Source organism: Schistocerca serialis, chromosome 5, assembly GCF_023864345.2.
Source record: "Schistocerca serialis cubense isolate TAMUIC-IGC-003099 chromosome 5, iqSchSeri2.2, whole genome shotgun sequence".
Taxonomy (NCBI): domain Eukaryota; kingdom Metazoa; phylum Arthropoda; class Insecta; order Orthoptera; family Acrididae; genus Schistocerca; species Schistocerca serialis.
In genome coordinates, this window is record NC_064642.1 from 566772074 (window position 1) to 566785576 (window position 13503).

The 13503-nt window shown below is 38.9% G+C and overlaps 1 protein-coding gene across 1 annotated transcript in view; it reads right to left on the bottom strand.

Annotated features, from left to right (window-relative positions):
• The window catches only part of LOC126481275 (pre-mRNA-processing factor 6), a 75151-nt gene that overhangs the window by 25863 nt on the left and 35785 nt on the right, over window positions 1-13503 (bottom strand). Inside the window, exons 11-13 of the mRNA XM_050104907.1 lie at window positions 9587-9729; window positions 9038-9216; window positions 6644-6859 (exon numbers count right to left, since the gene is read on the bottom strand). Coding sequence (XP_049960864.1) covers window positions 6644-6859; window positions 9038-9216; window positions 9587-9729 — 538 coding nt within the window. The remainder of the gene's footprint in view (window positions 1-6643; window positions 6860-9037; window positions 9217-9586; window positions 9730-13503) is intronic.

Genomic DNA, 13503 nt, shown 5'->3' on the forward strand with positions numbered 1-13503 from the left:
GATTTTCATGGGGCACATAATGGGAGTACAAAACTTGATGTTGAGAGAAATCTTGGATTCATATCATATGCTGGAAACAAGTACAATGATGATGCTTATAGCAGATCACACTTTCTTGTATCAAAAACCAAGTTGGTAACATAAGACTTCAAGAGATCTGCAAGTTTAGAAAGCAATATAACAAATAGGAAGATGGGTCAGTAGAATAACTGTTACCTGACTGTAAACAAGAGGAATTTAATGTGACAGTTTGAATAGGTCATGGGAATATGCACAGGTAAAATATTAAAACACAGTTAATGTTTCGACAGGTAACATTCCCATCATGAACTACTACGTGATCTGCTTCTGCTTTCCAGTTTGAACTCGTGGACAGAGCTATGTCAGGCAACGCAATATATACACATCAAAAAAGGTTTTGTAACACCCCGGTTCCCAGAACTCCTGAAGACTGACATTGACTGTGGATACTGTATCACAGACACAGTCCCTTTGACTGTTCAGAGATGTCACTAAACCAGCCCAAAGATGTAAACAATCATGCATGAGCAGTGCCTATTAGATGGACGGGATCCAACAGCCGATCAGTTCCAGTCATTCCACCAGGAAGGAGGTACACGGCTCGTGTTGTCTGTAGTTCAACCATGCCCAGACGGTCAATTCCGTGGTTCGACCATATCTGCATTGTTACTTTGTGGCAGGAAGGGCTCTCAACAAGGGAAGTATCCAGGTGTCTCGGAGTGAACCAAAGCAATGTTGTTTGGATTTTTTTTTTTTGTCATCAGTCTACTGACTGGTTTGATGCGGCCCGCCACAAATTCCTTTCCTATGCTAACCTCTTCATCTCAGAGTAGCACTTGCAACCTACGTACTCAATTATTTGCTTGACGTATTCCAATCTCTGTCTTCCTCTACAGTTTTTGCCCTCTACAGCTCCCTCTAGTACCATGGAAGTCATTCCCTCATGTCTTAGCAGATGTCCTATCATCCTGTCCCTTCTCCTTATCAGTGTTTTCCACATATTCCTTTCCTCTCCGATTCTGCGTAGAACCTCCTCATTCCTTACCTTATCAGTCCACCTAATTTTCAACATTCGTCTATAGCACCACATCTCAAATGCTTCGATTCTCTTCTGTTCCGGTTTTCCCACAGTCCATGTTTCACTACCATACAATGCTGTACTCCAGACGTACATCCTCAGAAATTTCTTCCTCAAATTAAGGCCGGTATTTGATATTAGTAGACTTCTCTTGGCCAGAAATGCCTTTTTTGCCATAGCGAGTCCGCTTTTGATGTCCTCCTTGCTCCGTCCGTCATTGGTTATTATACTGTCTAGGTAGCAGAATTCCTTAACTTCACTGACTTCGTGACCATCAATCCTGATGTTAAGTTTCTCGCTGTTCTCATTTCTACTACTTCTCATTACCTTCGTCTTTCTCTGATTTACTCTCAAACCATACTGTGTACTCATTAGACTGTTCATTCCGTTCAGCAGATCATTTAATTCTTCTTCACTTTCACTCAGGATAGCAATGTCATCAGCGAATTGTATCATTGATATCCTTTCACCTTGTATTTTAATTCCACTCCTGAACCTTTCTTTTATTTCCATCATTGCTTCCTCGATGCAGAGATTGAAGAGTAGGGGCGAAAGGCTACAGCCTTGTCTTACACCCTTCTTAATACGAGCACTTCGTTCTTGATCGTCCACTCTTATTATTCCCTCTTGGTTGTCGTACATATTGTATATGACCCGTCTCTCCCTATAGCTTACCCCTACTTTTTTCAGAATCTCGAACAGCTTGCACCATTTTATATTGTCGAACGCTTTTTTCAGGTCGACAAATCCTATGAAAGTGTCTTGATTTTTCTTTAGCCTTGCTTCCATTATTAGCCGTACTGTCAGAATTGCCTCTCTCGTCCCTTTACTTTTCCTAAAGCCAAACTGATCGTCACCTAGCGCATTCTCAATTTTCTTTTCCATTCTTCTGTATATTATTCTTGTAAGCAGCTTCGATGCATGAGCTGTTAAGCTGATTGTGCGATAATTCTCGCACTTGTCAGCTCTTGCCGTCTTCGGAACTGTGTGGATGATGCTTTTCCGAAAGTCAGATGGTATATCGCCAGACTCATATATTCTACACACCAATGTGAATAGTCATTTTGTTGCCACTTCCCCCAATGATTTTAGAAATTCTGATGGAATGTTATCCATCCCTTCTGCCTTATTTGACCGTAAGTCCTCCAAAGCTCCTTTAAATTCCGATTCTAATACTGGATCCCCTATCTCTTCTAAATCGACTCCTGTTTCTTCTTCTATCACATCAGACAAATCTTCACCCTCATAGAGGCTTTCAATGTATTCTTTCCACCTATCTGCTCTCTCCTCTGCATTTAACAGTGGAATTCCCGTTGCACTCTTAATGTTACCACCATTGCTTTTAATGTCACCAAAGGTTGTTTTGACTTTCCTGTATGCTGAGTCTGTCCTTCCGACAATCATATCTTTTTCGATGTCTTCACATTTTTCCTGCAGCCATTTCGTCTTAGCTTCCCTGCACTTCCTATTTATTTCATTCCTCAGCGGCTTGTATTTCTGTACTCCTGATTTTCCCGGAACCTGTTTGTACTTCCTCCTTTCATCAATCAACTGAAGTATTTCTTCTGTTACCCATGGTTTCCTTGCAGCTACCTTCTTTGTACCTATGTTTTCCTTCCCAACTTCTGTGATGGCCCTTTTTAGAGATGTCCATTCCTCTTCAACTGTACTGCCTACTGCGCTATTCCTTATTGCTGTATCTATAGCGTTAGAGAACTTCAAACGTATCTCGTCATTCCTTAGTACTTCCATATCCCACTTCTTTGCGTATTTATTCTTCCTGACTAATGTCTTGAACTTCAGCCTACTCTTCATCACTACTATATTGTGATCTGAGTCTATATCTGCTTCTGGGTACGCCTTACAATCCAGTATCTGATTTTGGAATCTCTGTCTGACCATGATGTAATCTAATTGAAATCTTCCCGTATCTCCCGCCCTTTTCCCAGTATACCTCCTCCTCTTGTGATTCTTGAACAGGGTATTGGCTATTACTAGCTGAAACTTGTTACAGAACTCAATTAGTCTTTCTCCTCTTTCATTCCTTGTCCCAAGCCCATATTCTCCTGTAACCTTTTCTTCTACTCCTTCCCCTACAACTGCATTCCAGTCGCCCATGACTATTAGATTTTCGTCCCCCTTTAAATACTGCATTACCCTTTCAATATCCTCATACACTTTCTCTATCTGTTCATCTTCAGCTTGCGACGTCAGCATGTATACCTGAACTATCGTTGTCGGTGTTGGGTCTGCTGTCGATTCTGATTAGAACAACCCGGTCACTGAACTGTTCACAGTAACACACCCTCTGCCCTACCTTCCTATTCATAACGAATCCTACACTTGTTATACCATTTTCTGCTGCTGTTGATATTACCCGATACTCATCTGACCAGAAATCCTTGTCTTCCTTCCACTTCACTTCACTGACCCCTACTACAGCTAGATTGAGCCTTTGCATTTCCCTTTTCAGATTTTCTAGTTTCCCTACCACGTGCAAGCTTCTGACATTCCACGCCCCGACTCGTATAACGTTATCCTTTCGTTAATTATTCAATCTTTTTCTCATGGTAACCTCCCCCTTGGCAGTCCCCTCCCGGAGATCCAAATGGGGGACTATTCCGGAATCTTTTGCCAATGGAGAGATCATCATGACACTTCTTCAAATACAGGCCACATGTCCTGTGGATACACGTTACGTGTCTTTAATGCAGTGGTTTCCATTGCCTTCTGCATCCTCATGTCGTTGATCATTGCTGATTCTTCCGCCTCTAGGGGCAATTTCCCACCCCTGGGACAAGAGAGTGCCCTGAACTTCTATACGCTCCTCCGCCCTCTTTGACAAGGCCGTTGGCAGAATGAGCTGACTTCTTATGCCGGAAGTCTTTGGCCGCCAATGCTGATTATTTATCAAAATTTAGGCAGTGGCGGGGATCGAACCCGGGACCGAAGACGTTTTGATTATGAATCAAAGACGCTACCCCTAGACCACAGTGGATATGAAGGAGATACAGAGAGACAACAACTGTCAATGACATGCCTCACTCAGGCCGCCCAAAGACTACTACTGCAGTGGATGACCGCTACCTACGGATTATGGCTCGCAGGAACCCTTACAGCAACACCACCATGTTGAATAATGCTTTTCGTGCAGCCACAGGACATCGTGTTATGACTCAAACTGTGCGCAATAGGCTGCATGATGTGCAACTTCAGTCCCGACGTCCATGACGAGGTGCATCTTTGCAACTAGGACACCATGCAGCACGGTACAGATGGGCCCAACAACATGCCTAATGGACCACTCAGGATTGGCATCACATTCTCTTCACTGACGAGTGTCGCATATGCCTTCAACCAGACAATTGTCAGAGACGTGTTTGGAGGCAACCCAGTCAGGCTGAATGCCTTAAACACACTGTCCAGTGAGTGCAGCAAGGTGGAGGTTCCCTGATGTTTTGGGGTGGCATTATGTGGGGCCGACGTACGCCGCTGGTGGTCATGGAAGGTGCCATAACGGCTGTACGATACGTGAATGCCATCCTCTGGTCGATAGTGCAACCATATTGGCAGCATACTGGTGAGGCATTCATCTTCATGGACGACAATTCGCACCCCCATTGTGCACATCTTGTGAATGACTTCCTTCAGGATGACGACATCACTCAACTATAATGGCCAGCATGTTCTCCAGACATGAACCCTATCAAACATGCCTGGAATAGATTGAAAAGGGCTGTTTATGGACAACGTGACACACCAACCACTCTGAAGTATCTGCGCTGAATCACCATTGAGGAGTGGGGCAATCTGGACCAACAGTGCCTTGATGAACTTGTGGATAGTATGCCATGATGAATACAGGCATGCATCAATGCAAGAGGATGTCCTACTGTGTATTAGAGGTACCGGTGTGTACAGCAATCTGGACCACCACCTCTGTAGGTCTCGCTGTGTGGTGGTACAACATGCAATGTGTGGTTTTCATGAGCAATACAAAAGGGCAGAAATGATGTTTATGTAGATGTCTATTCCAATTTTCTGTACATGTTCCGGAACTCTCGGAATTGAGGTGATGCAATTTTTTTTTTTTTTATGTGTGTATGAAGCATAGCCATATTCTTAATTATTAAAATATTCTCAAACAACAATTAACGTAAAGAAACATTAGTGGTTGATCAATCAAAGATAGTTTCACTGTGGCAACCTACAGCTCCAATGATTTAACAAGCAAAGCCATTTCATTACTAAAATTACATGAACTGCAAACAATTAAGCAACTCATTCCAAATGATTGCGGAAGAAAGCATAATATTAAGCATCTCACACCATGTGATTCCAGATGGGAGAAAGATGAGTCTTTAGCATCCTACTGATGATGAGGTCATTGAAGACAGAGCACAAGCTTGGACTGGCGAATGAAACTGAGTGTGTCCTTTTCAAAGGAACCTTCTCAGCATTTTTCTTAAGTGACTTCATGAAACCATTAAAAATCTAAATCTTATTGGCAGGACGCATAGAGATGAGTATGTTAAGTTCAATTTAAGTGGGAGTACACAAAGATGCACTGACGAAACTTTGCTTTGTAAACTGAAAGTTATAACAGAACATAAAAAGTCTGGTCTAAAGCAGTAGATTCTGGAAAGTTGTTAATTTTTTATTTAAAGTAAACTCTACTAGTCTCTCAGTTTCAAAATTAACTGTTCAAGACAAAGCTTTGTATATTTCTTTCAATAACACATATTTTGTTTTTGCAGCACTCCTTTTCTAGTAAAGTGACACAAAAAAAGCACTAACACTACTGTAGATTAAGTTTTCATAAGGATAATCAACTTCTTGTGCCAACAGTGTGCCACTGATTGACAATACTCCTATAATATTTATCCTTGAGACAGCTAAGTGAAATTTCTGGATAAAGCTCTTAATTTTTCACATAATAAGACTACTTATACACAACTATTGTACAAACACAATTACATGTGATAAAGGACTTAGTCCTACAATTTATAATTATCTAGCAGTCTTCATTTGATTGCCTACCTGTCACTCAGTGCTTCCTATATGTGATACGTAGCAATCTTTGTTCTTTTCATACTACTGTACAAAGAAATATTTATGTCAGATTCTAATATAACTGATCTCAAATGTACCATATAGAATTTTTCTGACACTAAAAACATTTAACACATTTTTCTCAATACAAAGAACTGACACGTAACCACATAATTCATACAGCCACCAAATGTGTAACCTTTCTAACAAACTAAAACTGCAAACCAATTTTCTACCTAGAGTGACACTCTACCAATGACTGAGATTACCTCTAAACGTGACTCAAACATTCAATATGCCAGTACTTCTATCCTTTCATCTACAAATTCTACCTTTTGCTTGGATACTAATTTTTCCCACAGAAATTTATAATACTTTGGATAGTACCGACAACATTTTCGTATATCTTATATAAGAGGGAAGGCAAACACATTCTTGCTTGGGATGATGTATGAGACACATAATGAACAATATGAACAATAGTACACTTACAGCCATCCACTTAGATTTGGCACCCATTAACCAAAGAACCTCTGACTTTGGACAATGTGCTACTGCTCTCTGTAGTAGTGCTTCCAGAGAATCCCTGGTGCCATGATTCTTTTCAAAATATGCAGCACGGAGCCAGATTGATTTTTTACTGGGAAAAGTTGCAAGTGCATGGGCGTAAATGGCACGAGCACATTCATATGCTCCCTGTTGTGCACACTGAAACATAAAACAGTAAAGTTAGTAAAGAAACAGGACATGTGCAACAGTTTATAACATCTACATCTGTTCATCACAAGCTACCACACAGCATGCAGCAGAGAGTAAACCACAGTCACTTTCCCTTCTTCCAGTTGCAATGGTGTAAAGGAAGGAATGCAGTCAGTACCTGCCATACAGAGGGCTACAGTCTCCCTTTTCTGATTTTTTCTTTCTTTTTATGTGATATGTAAATTTGAGGAAGCACTGTGTTCCTTGAATCATATTGGAACATAGCCTCTTGTAATTTTAAGAACAAGTCTTTCTCTGATGTGCAGTGCCTTTCCATAATATCACCCACTGGAGACTACTGAACATTTCTGTACTGTGTTCTTGCTAACTATACAAACCCATGACAAAATATTCAGCAATCTTTGAATCTTTTCTGTTTCCCATTATTAAAACTTGGTAAAGGACCCATATGGATTAACAATGGTCAAGAATTGGCAAAATAAGAGTTTTGTAAGCAACCTCCTTCTTGGGAAAATTACAGTCCCCCATTGTTTGGATCTGCCTTTCCCAAAGGCACATTTATGTGATCATTCCTTGAAAATTGACTGATTGCCAATCAAACAACACCAGGTCTTTTCATTTATCTATGTACATTGTATTACACTTAATGATCTTAAGGACTACTCATCTTCTTCTTGTATTTCATGTATTTCACCAAAATTTTTGAATGATTCTGGAATTAAGAATCACAGTACCAACCTGGAGTCTGCTACCTCAGCCTTTTGGATCTCACATATGATCAGAGTAAACACTGTTTCACGTGACTGGTGCTTGTGACATTTATGTTGTTGATTCTGTTCCAAAAAATCATCAAGTACAAGCATGAAATATAATCCATGATCCTACAATTGCCGTACACCAATGAGGTAGGTCTGTAATGCTATGCAATTATCTTGTAACGCTAAGACTGGAATGAGCTGTGACTTTTTCCTATCACGAGGTATGCTTCATTGTTTCAAGTAACCACCTGATTTTTACCACAAAAAGGGATGAGTTCTTTCACATTTTCAATACAGAGTATAAAATTATCTCAAATTCTGACACTATGTATCTCATCACACTTTAATGAGTTTTTAAAAGCAATAAATATGCTTAATGGCAAGCTTTTTGGGTGCCACAGAACTGTTGATTCCATTTCATGTAAAATATTTTGATAACTGCCAAGTGCTCTTCTTCAGGTATTGTAACTTGTGTTATTATGTGTACTCACTGCCTAGACTCCAACCAGATTTGTTGAAAAGCACCAGCCACTCCAAGAACACCTGGCAGATCACCACAAATATATTGCTACCATTAGCATCAAACCTTCATTTCCAGGTTGTATTCCAATTGCAGTTTTAGATTTTGCTGTTATCCTAGTCACATTTCTTTTCTAAATACAATGATGCATTACAATTGTTAATAACTAAAAGTAATTTTGGCACCTTATACTCAACAGTGTTAGATTTACATTTTATTTTTCTGGTCTGTAAGGACATATACTAATGAGACAACTTGAACAACAAGAAAAAGTTAAGAATTACTTAAAAATTTAAATTCATTCCCTGTTTATCTATCACCAACAATGTGTTCTTGTGAAGTTTCACTTATAAGTTTGAAGTCATTCTACCAAGCAGCAAAGTGGAATATAAATCATTTGTTTAGAAAAATGGGAAAAATACAGTATAGAATAATGACAGTATTATGAAAAGGATAACTGCTACTCACCATATAGTGGAGATGCTGAGTTGCAAATAGGCACAATAACAAAACCGTCAAACAAGTAAACTTTTAACCAAAAAGGCCTTCTTCAGAAGTAGACAACACACACATACACACTCATGCAAATGCAACTCACAAAGACAGGACCTGCCGAGGCTAGTCTGACCTCGGCAGCTAGATACTTTGGACATGTGAGTGTGTGAGTTGCACTTGCAAGTGTGTTTGTGCATGTATGTTCTCGAATTAAGATTAAGGCCTTTTGGTTGAAAGCTTACTCGTCTGACAGTCTTTCTGTTGTGTCTATCTGCGAAACGGCATTTCTGCTATACAGTGAGTAGCAACTATCCTTTTCACAATACTGTCACTAAAACATTAGTTTAATTTTTCAAATGCTATAAATTTTATTGTTTTAAAGTGGTTCCTTACAGACTCTGCATCATCCATCCAAGTGTGTTTCCTGTCTTCCTCTTCAACACCATGTCCAATTATGGTTCTGATCAATACTTGACAGCAGTGAACAGAACCTGATTTTTCAGCTTCTATTGCTTCTTTAATCCAGTGCTCACGATTGATTTCTACACCATTTGAGCTCAGAGATGTTATTGCTGCAAAAAGAGGAAAATATATGATAATGTGAGAAAATATGGCAGTGGAGGGAAATGTGAGAGATGAATATTGTAGACGGAGACAAAGGCTTGACTACAGAGAGCACATTCAAATGGGTGTAGGTTGCAGCAGTTATCCAGAAATGAAGTGACTCACACAGGATAGACTATCATGCAAAGCTGCACTGCACTGAACCATTCTTTGGACTGGAGCCCACAACAACAACAAAAATGTGGGAAACACAAGGAGAATATTTTCATTAAATTACAACTGGCTTATTTGTCTCATAAAACTTTCATTGTTACTGTGAAATAATATTTTAAAGTGGACGATTTCTAGCCAGAGGCATTTTGCAATGAATCTGCTTACCTCTCTCAATGATCTTTTCCACCATATGATTATTCCCATTGGCCTCCTCAAGTTTGGCAGCAGTTGTCCAAATCTGTCTGTCAGTAGGTATATTTTCTCTTGCTTTATTGAGGACCTTACGAGCATTTTCGTATGTCTCTAATCTGTGACAAATACAAGACAACATTCAGACACAGAAAGGAAGAACACCATTAAAAAATTGTTATACAAGAAAGTTTCCTGACCTACAATATTTATGGATAAATGCACATCAATGCAAATAAATGCTTGGAAATAATCTAGTTAAATAAATGGCAAAATGGTGAAAATCAAAAAAAATATGGCAAAGTCCATTAAAAAAAGTGTTATGATGAGATTATGTATATAGTAAGTGGAACACGAGTAAAAAGTGACATACTAGAATAATACTGGAGACAGTACAATTAAATCCTTGTGTGCTCAAGTTTTCTTCAGTTCTTGCTTCAGCATACAACCAATCCATAAAGATATTTTGAAATCAGGCACAACAGCAATAACAAATAGCATGCTATGGTACCATCCCTCTTATTCCAAAACCACGATGTGCTAAAATGATTTTGACTTATGTGCATTGGTGAGTTACATTTTTCATGTCCTCTGTTATGGAAGAAGGGAGTTGACAGTGGCATCATTAGAGATGGAGCACAAGCTCGTTAACGAAAGGATCACAAATGAAATCAGCTGTACCCTTTTCACAGGAACCACCCCAACATTTGCCTGGAGTAATTTTGCAAAATCGCAGAAAACTTTATCCTTTGTAATGGAAACACCTCAAATGTGATGCTGCGACAGTGTAGGATAAAACGCAACACCTGCTATAACAGAAGTTTAAAAAAGTGTACTTTGTAATGCAACAACAATGAAAGTCACACATTCATAATTTTGGTAATGTTGGCATAATGCCAGAAGAGCGAATAACACATATTTGCATTCTTGACAATCCGTTAAATGTCCTGAGATCATTGTGTAAGCAAAGATGTATTAAATATATTGATAAGATGTCATGACAAATTTTCTTATATATGATTACAACCTTGAATTTCATCATTATTTATCTCACTTGATGTGTAACAATGCGACAACATTATAGCTGTTCACTTATGTGAAGAGTTCGTTACAGACAGCAATACAGTTAGACAAAGACAGCTCAAAAGCATAGCCGGAAATAAGGTTGTGTATTTTTTACTTCACTTTTGGTGAGTTCAGTTTCCGTACAGTACGACTGAAAGAGCGAGAACAACTCTCCGGATGGCACAGATGATGTTTAAGCAAAACAAAAACAAAATTCATCCTATATCTTGTTACATTAGATTCTTTGTTCTTTAAATCTCTAAGCTCCCTAGGCCCAGAATCAGATCTTCAGGATTCATTTAATGAATTCCAGCCTTCCAGCTGTACTGAGATCACCAGTTTTAATAATGACTGTGTTATTAATCGTAATAACAATACCAGCAATACAAATGATCACAACTTGATAAAGGTATCCAAAGTAAAATGTAGTAAACCTTCTTTAGGAAGTCACCTTAACTATATCACTGTGATTTTCATCACAGAACCTAAATGTCATTATAATACCTGAAAATCATTCATTTTGCAGTCATTAAGAAATGGATAAAATGTGGAGAAAATAAACAGACAAAAAATATGGTGGAATGAAATATGGTACACTGGATCTACACCCGGAACAAAATAATAAAGAGACTGACAGTGAAGCACAGCTGAGCGTGGAAGGGGCAATGATGTCGGTTTGCCAATGCGTGCACGTGCATTATGGCTTTAGCAGCAACAGCTGTGTGGTTGCTTACTGGACTACCTTCTCACGCCGCCTTTTAATGTGCAGTATTAAATTCACTTTACAGGATCATTATATCCATGTGGCTTATCAAATGCACTCCCATGTATAAAATGATACTGTGCCCCTATTATTTGTATATCTCAACAAAAGCAACAGGAAGCGCACTGTTTTTACAATAATTTGAATAAATCACACTCAGCTGTCACACTCAGTATGTAAGGGGTGTTGAAATGGATCTGAATCATTCATATAAATACAATAACTAACAACATTAAAACAACACAAACTGCTTGTGTACTTACCAATCACTGTAGTGTGCATGGAGAGAGTCATACATGTGCAGAGGAAAATTCCTTAATAATGAGATTTATTGTGCAATTACAATATGCACAACTCAGTAAAAAATATGAAATACAAACACAAAAATAAAGATGAATTAAGGTAAAAGGTAAATGCCACTTAGTTCAGAATCTCTTTCTCCCTCGACAATGTCAATATCTGAGCACTGGTCTGTGGACGAGCCACTGGAATTGCCCAAGGATATAATTATATTTTCTATATTACTCTTGACATTCACTTCACTTTTCCATGCTTCTTTAAAAACCGTTTCTGTGTGGCATACAACATTTTTCCACTTCTCAAGCATTATTTGTTCCCTAACAGTCTTTGAATTTCTGCCACAATGAAGCTTTTGTTATTTTTTGCCTGGTAATTTTTAATTTGAGCTTAAATCATTTTGATAGTGTTAAAGTGGCAGTGCTATGGTGGAAGCCTAAGAACCCCGTGGCCATGTTCTTTAGCTACCTCATCCACAACATACTGTTGAAACTGTGGCTTACTCTTTTTACTATTTCAATGAGCTCCACCTTACATAAATCGTCTTAAATTTTCACATTGCAGCATTTCAACCATTCAACAACATTAGCCTACACCAGCCTTTTTTGTTGCCATCGTTGGAGCTTTATCTTTAATAACTGAATGGTATGGGGCATTATACATTACAATGACAGATGGGTGATTTAAGCTATTGAACAGCTTCAGAAAACTGTTGTAGTTCATTTCCTCGTGGCAGTTGTTTGTTTTCTTCGATTTGTAAACAAGGAGACAATTAGGTATGAAACCAGATGCAGTTTCAGCACACAACACAATAATTCTTGCACCCTTTGCCACAGGAACAGCACTACTTTCCACATATGCTGTCAACTGTACAGACTTTTCTGACAGAACGATCAGCATTTATTCAGGTTTTGTCAAGTCACACAATGTCTTCAAATGGCACTTTAACAATTGTTCTTCAAAATCGACAAAGCCATGCTACGATGCCACCTCTCTCCATTATAATTTTCAGTCGATTAATTTTTTATTCTGAAAACTGAGGGCTCTGACAACTATTAACAAAGAAGTTTTGCTGCCACTGAATCACTCTGCCTTGCAAAGAGTAACACATAGCTTTTTTTATAGATGGATGTTCTTTTCTTTCAAAATATCCATATATATGGCAATGAATAGCATCTTGTTAAAAAGAGTCCAAGTTTGTTACACATGGTTCTGTCCTCTTCTCTCCAGGTGTCCACAGTTTGGATGAACCATTCTGCACAGTATTTCTCCTTACAAATTTTGATGACAGTATTTTTGTGTATCTTTAAGGCATCTGCAGTTCTTTCGACTACTTTCATTAGAGGCAATAGAGTTGCAGCACTGTCTCTCTCTTCCTCAAAATATTCCCACACCAAACAAACAAATTCAAGTGTCTGACCACACGAAACATGAGTAGATAGCTGAACTTTCCATTCTGCACACTTTCACTACAAGTTTCAGACATTCTGAAGCAAAATAAACTTGCCACACTGAGAAACAAAGCACACAATGAAACGGACCACAACTGTTTATGTTGCCGACCGTGAGCATCGTCTACAACTGGCTACAGTGGCTGCTACCTGCAGTAGCAGAGAGATTTGACAACAGTGAACAAAGATTTGACAATGGTGAGCAGAACAGGAGGCACGGCCAAGCATGTTCTCTGACTGTCGCTGTCGCTATAGTAGCAGCGCTGTGAACAGCTAGATGTCAATCTCTTTGTTATTCTGATCCAGGTTTATATAGG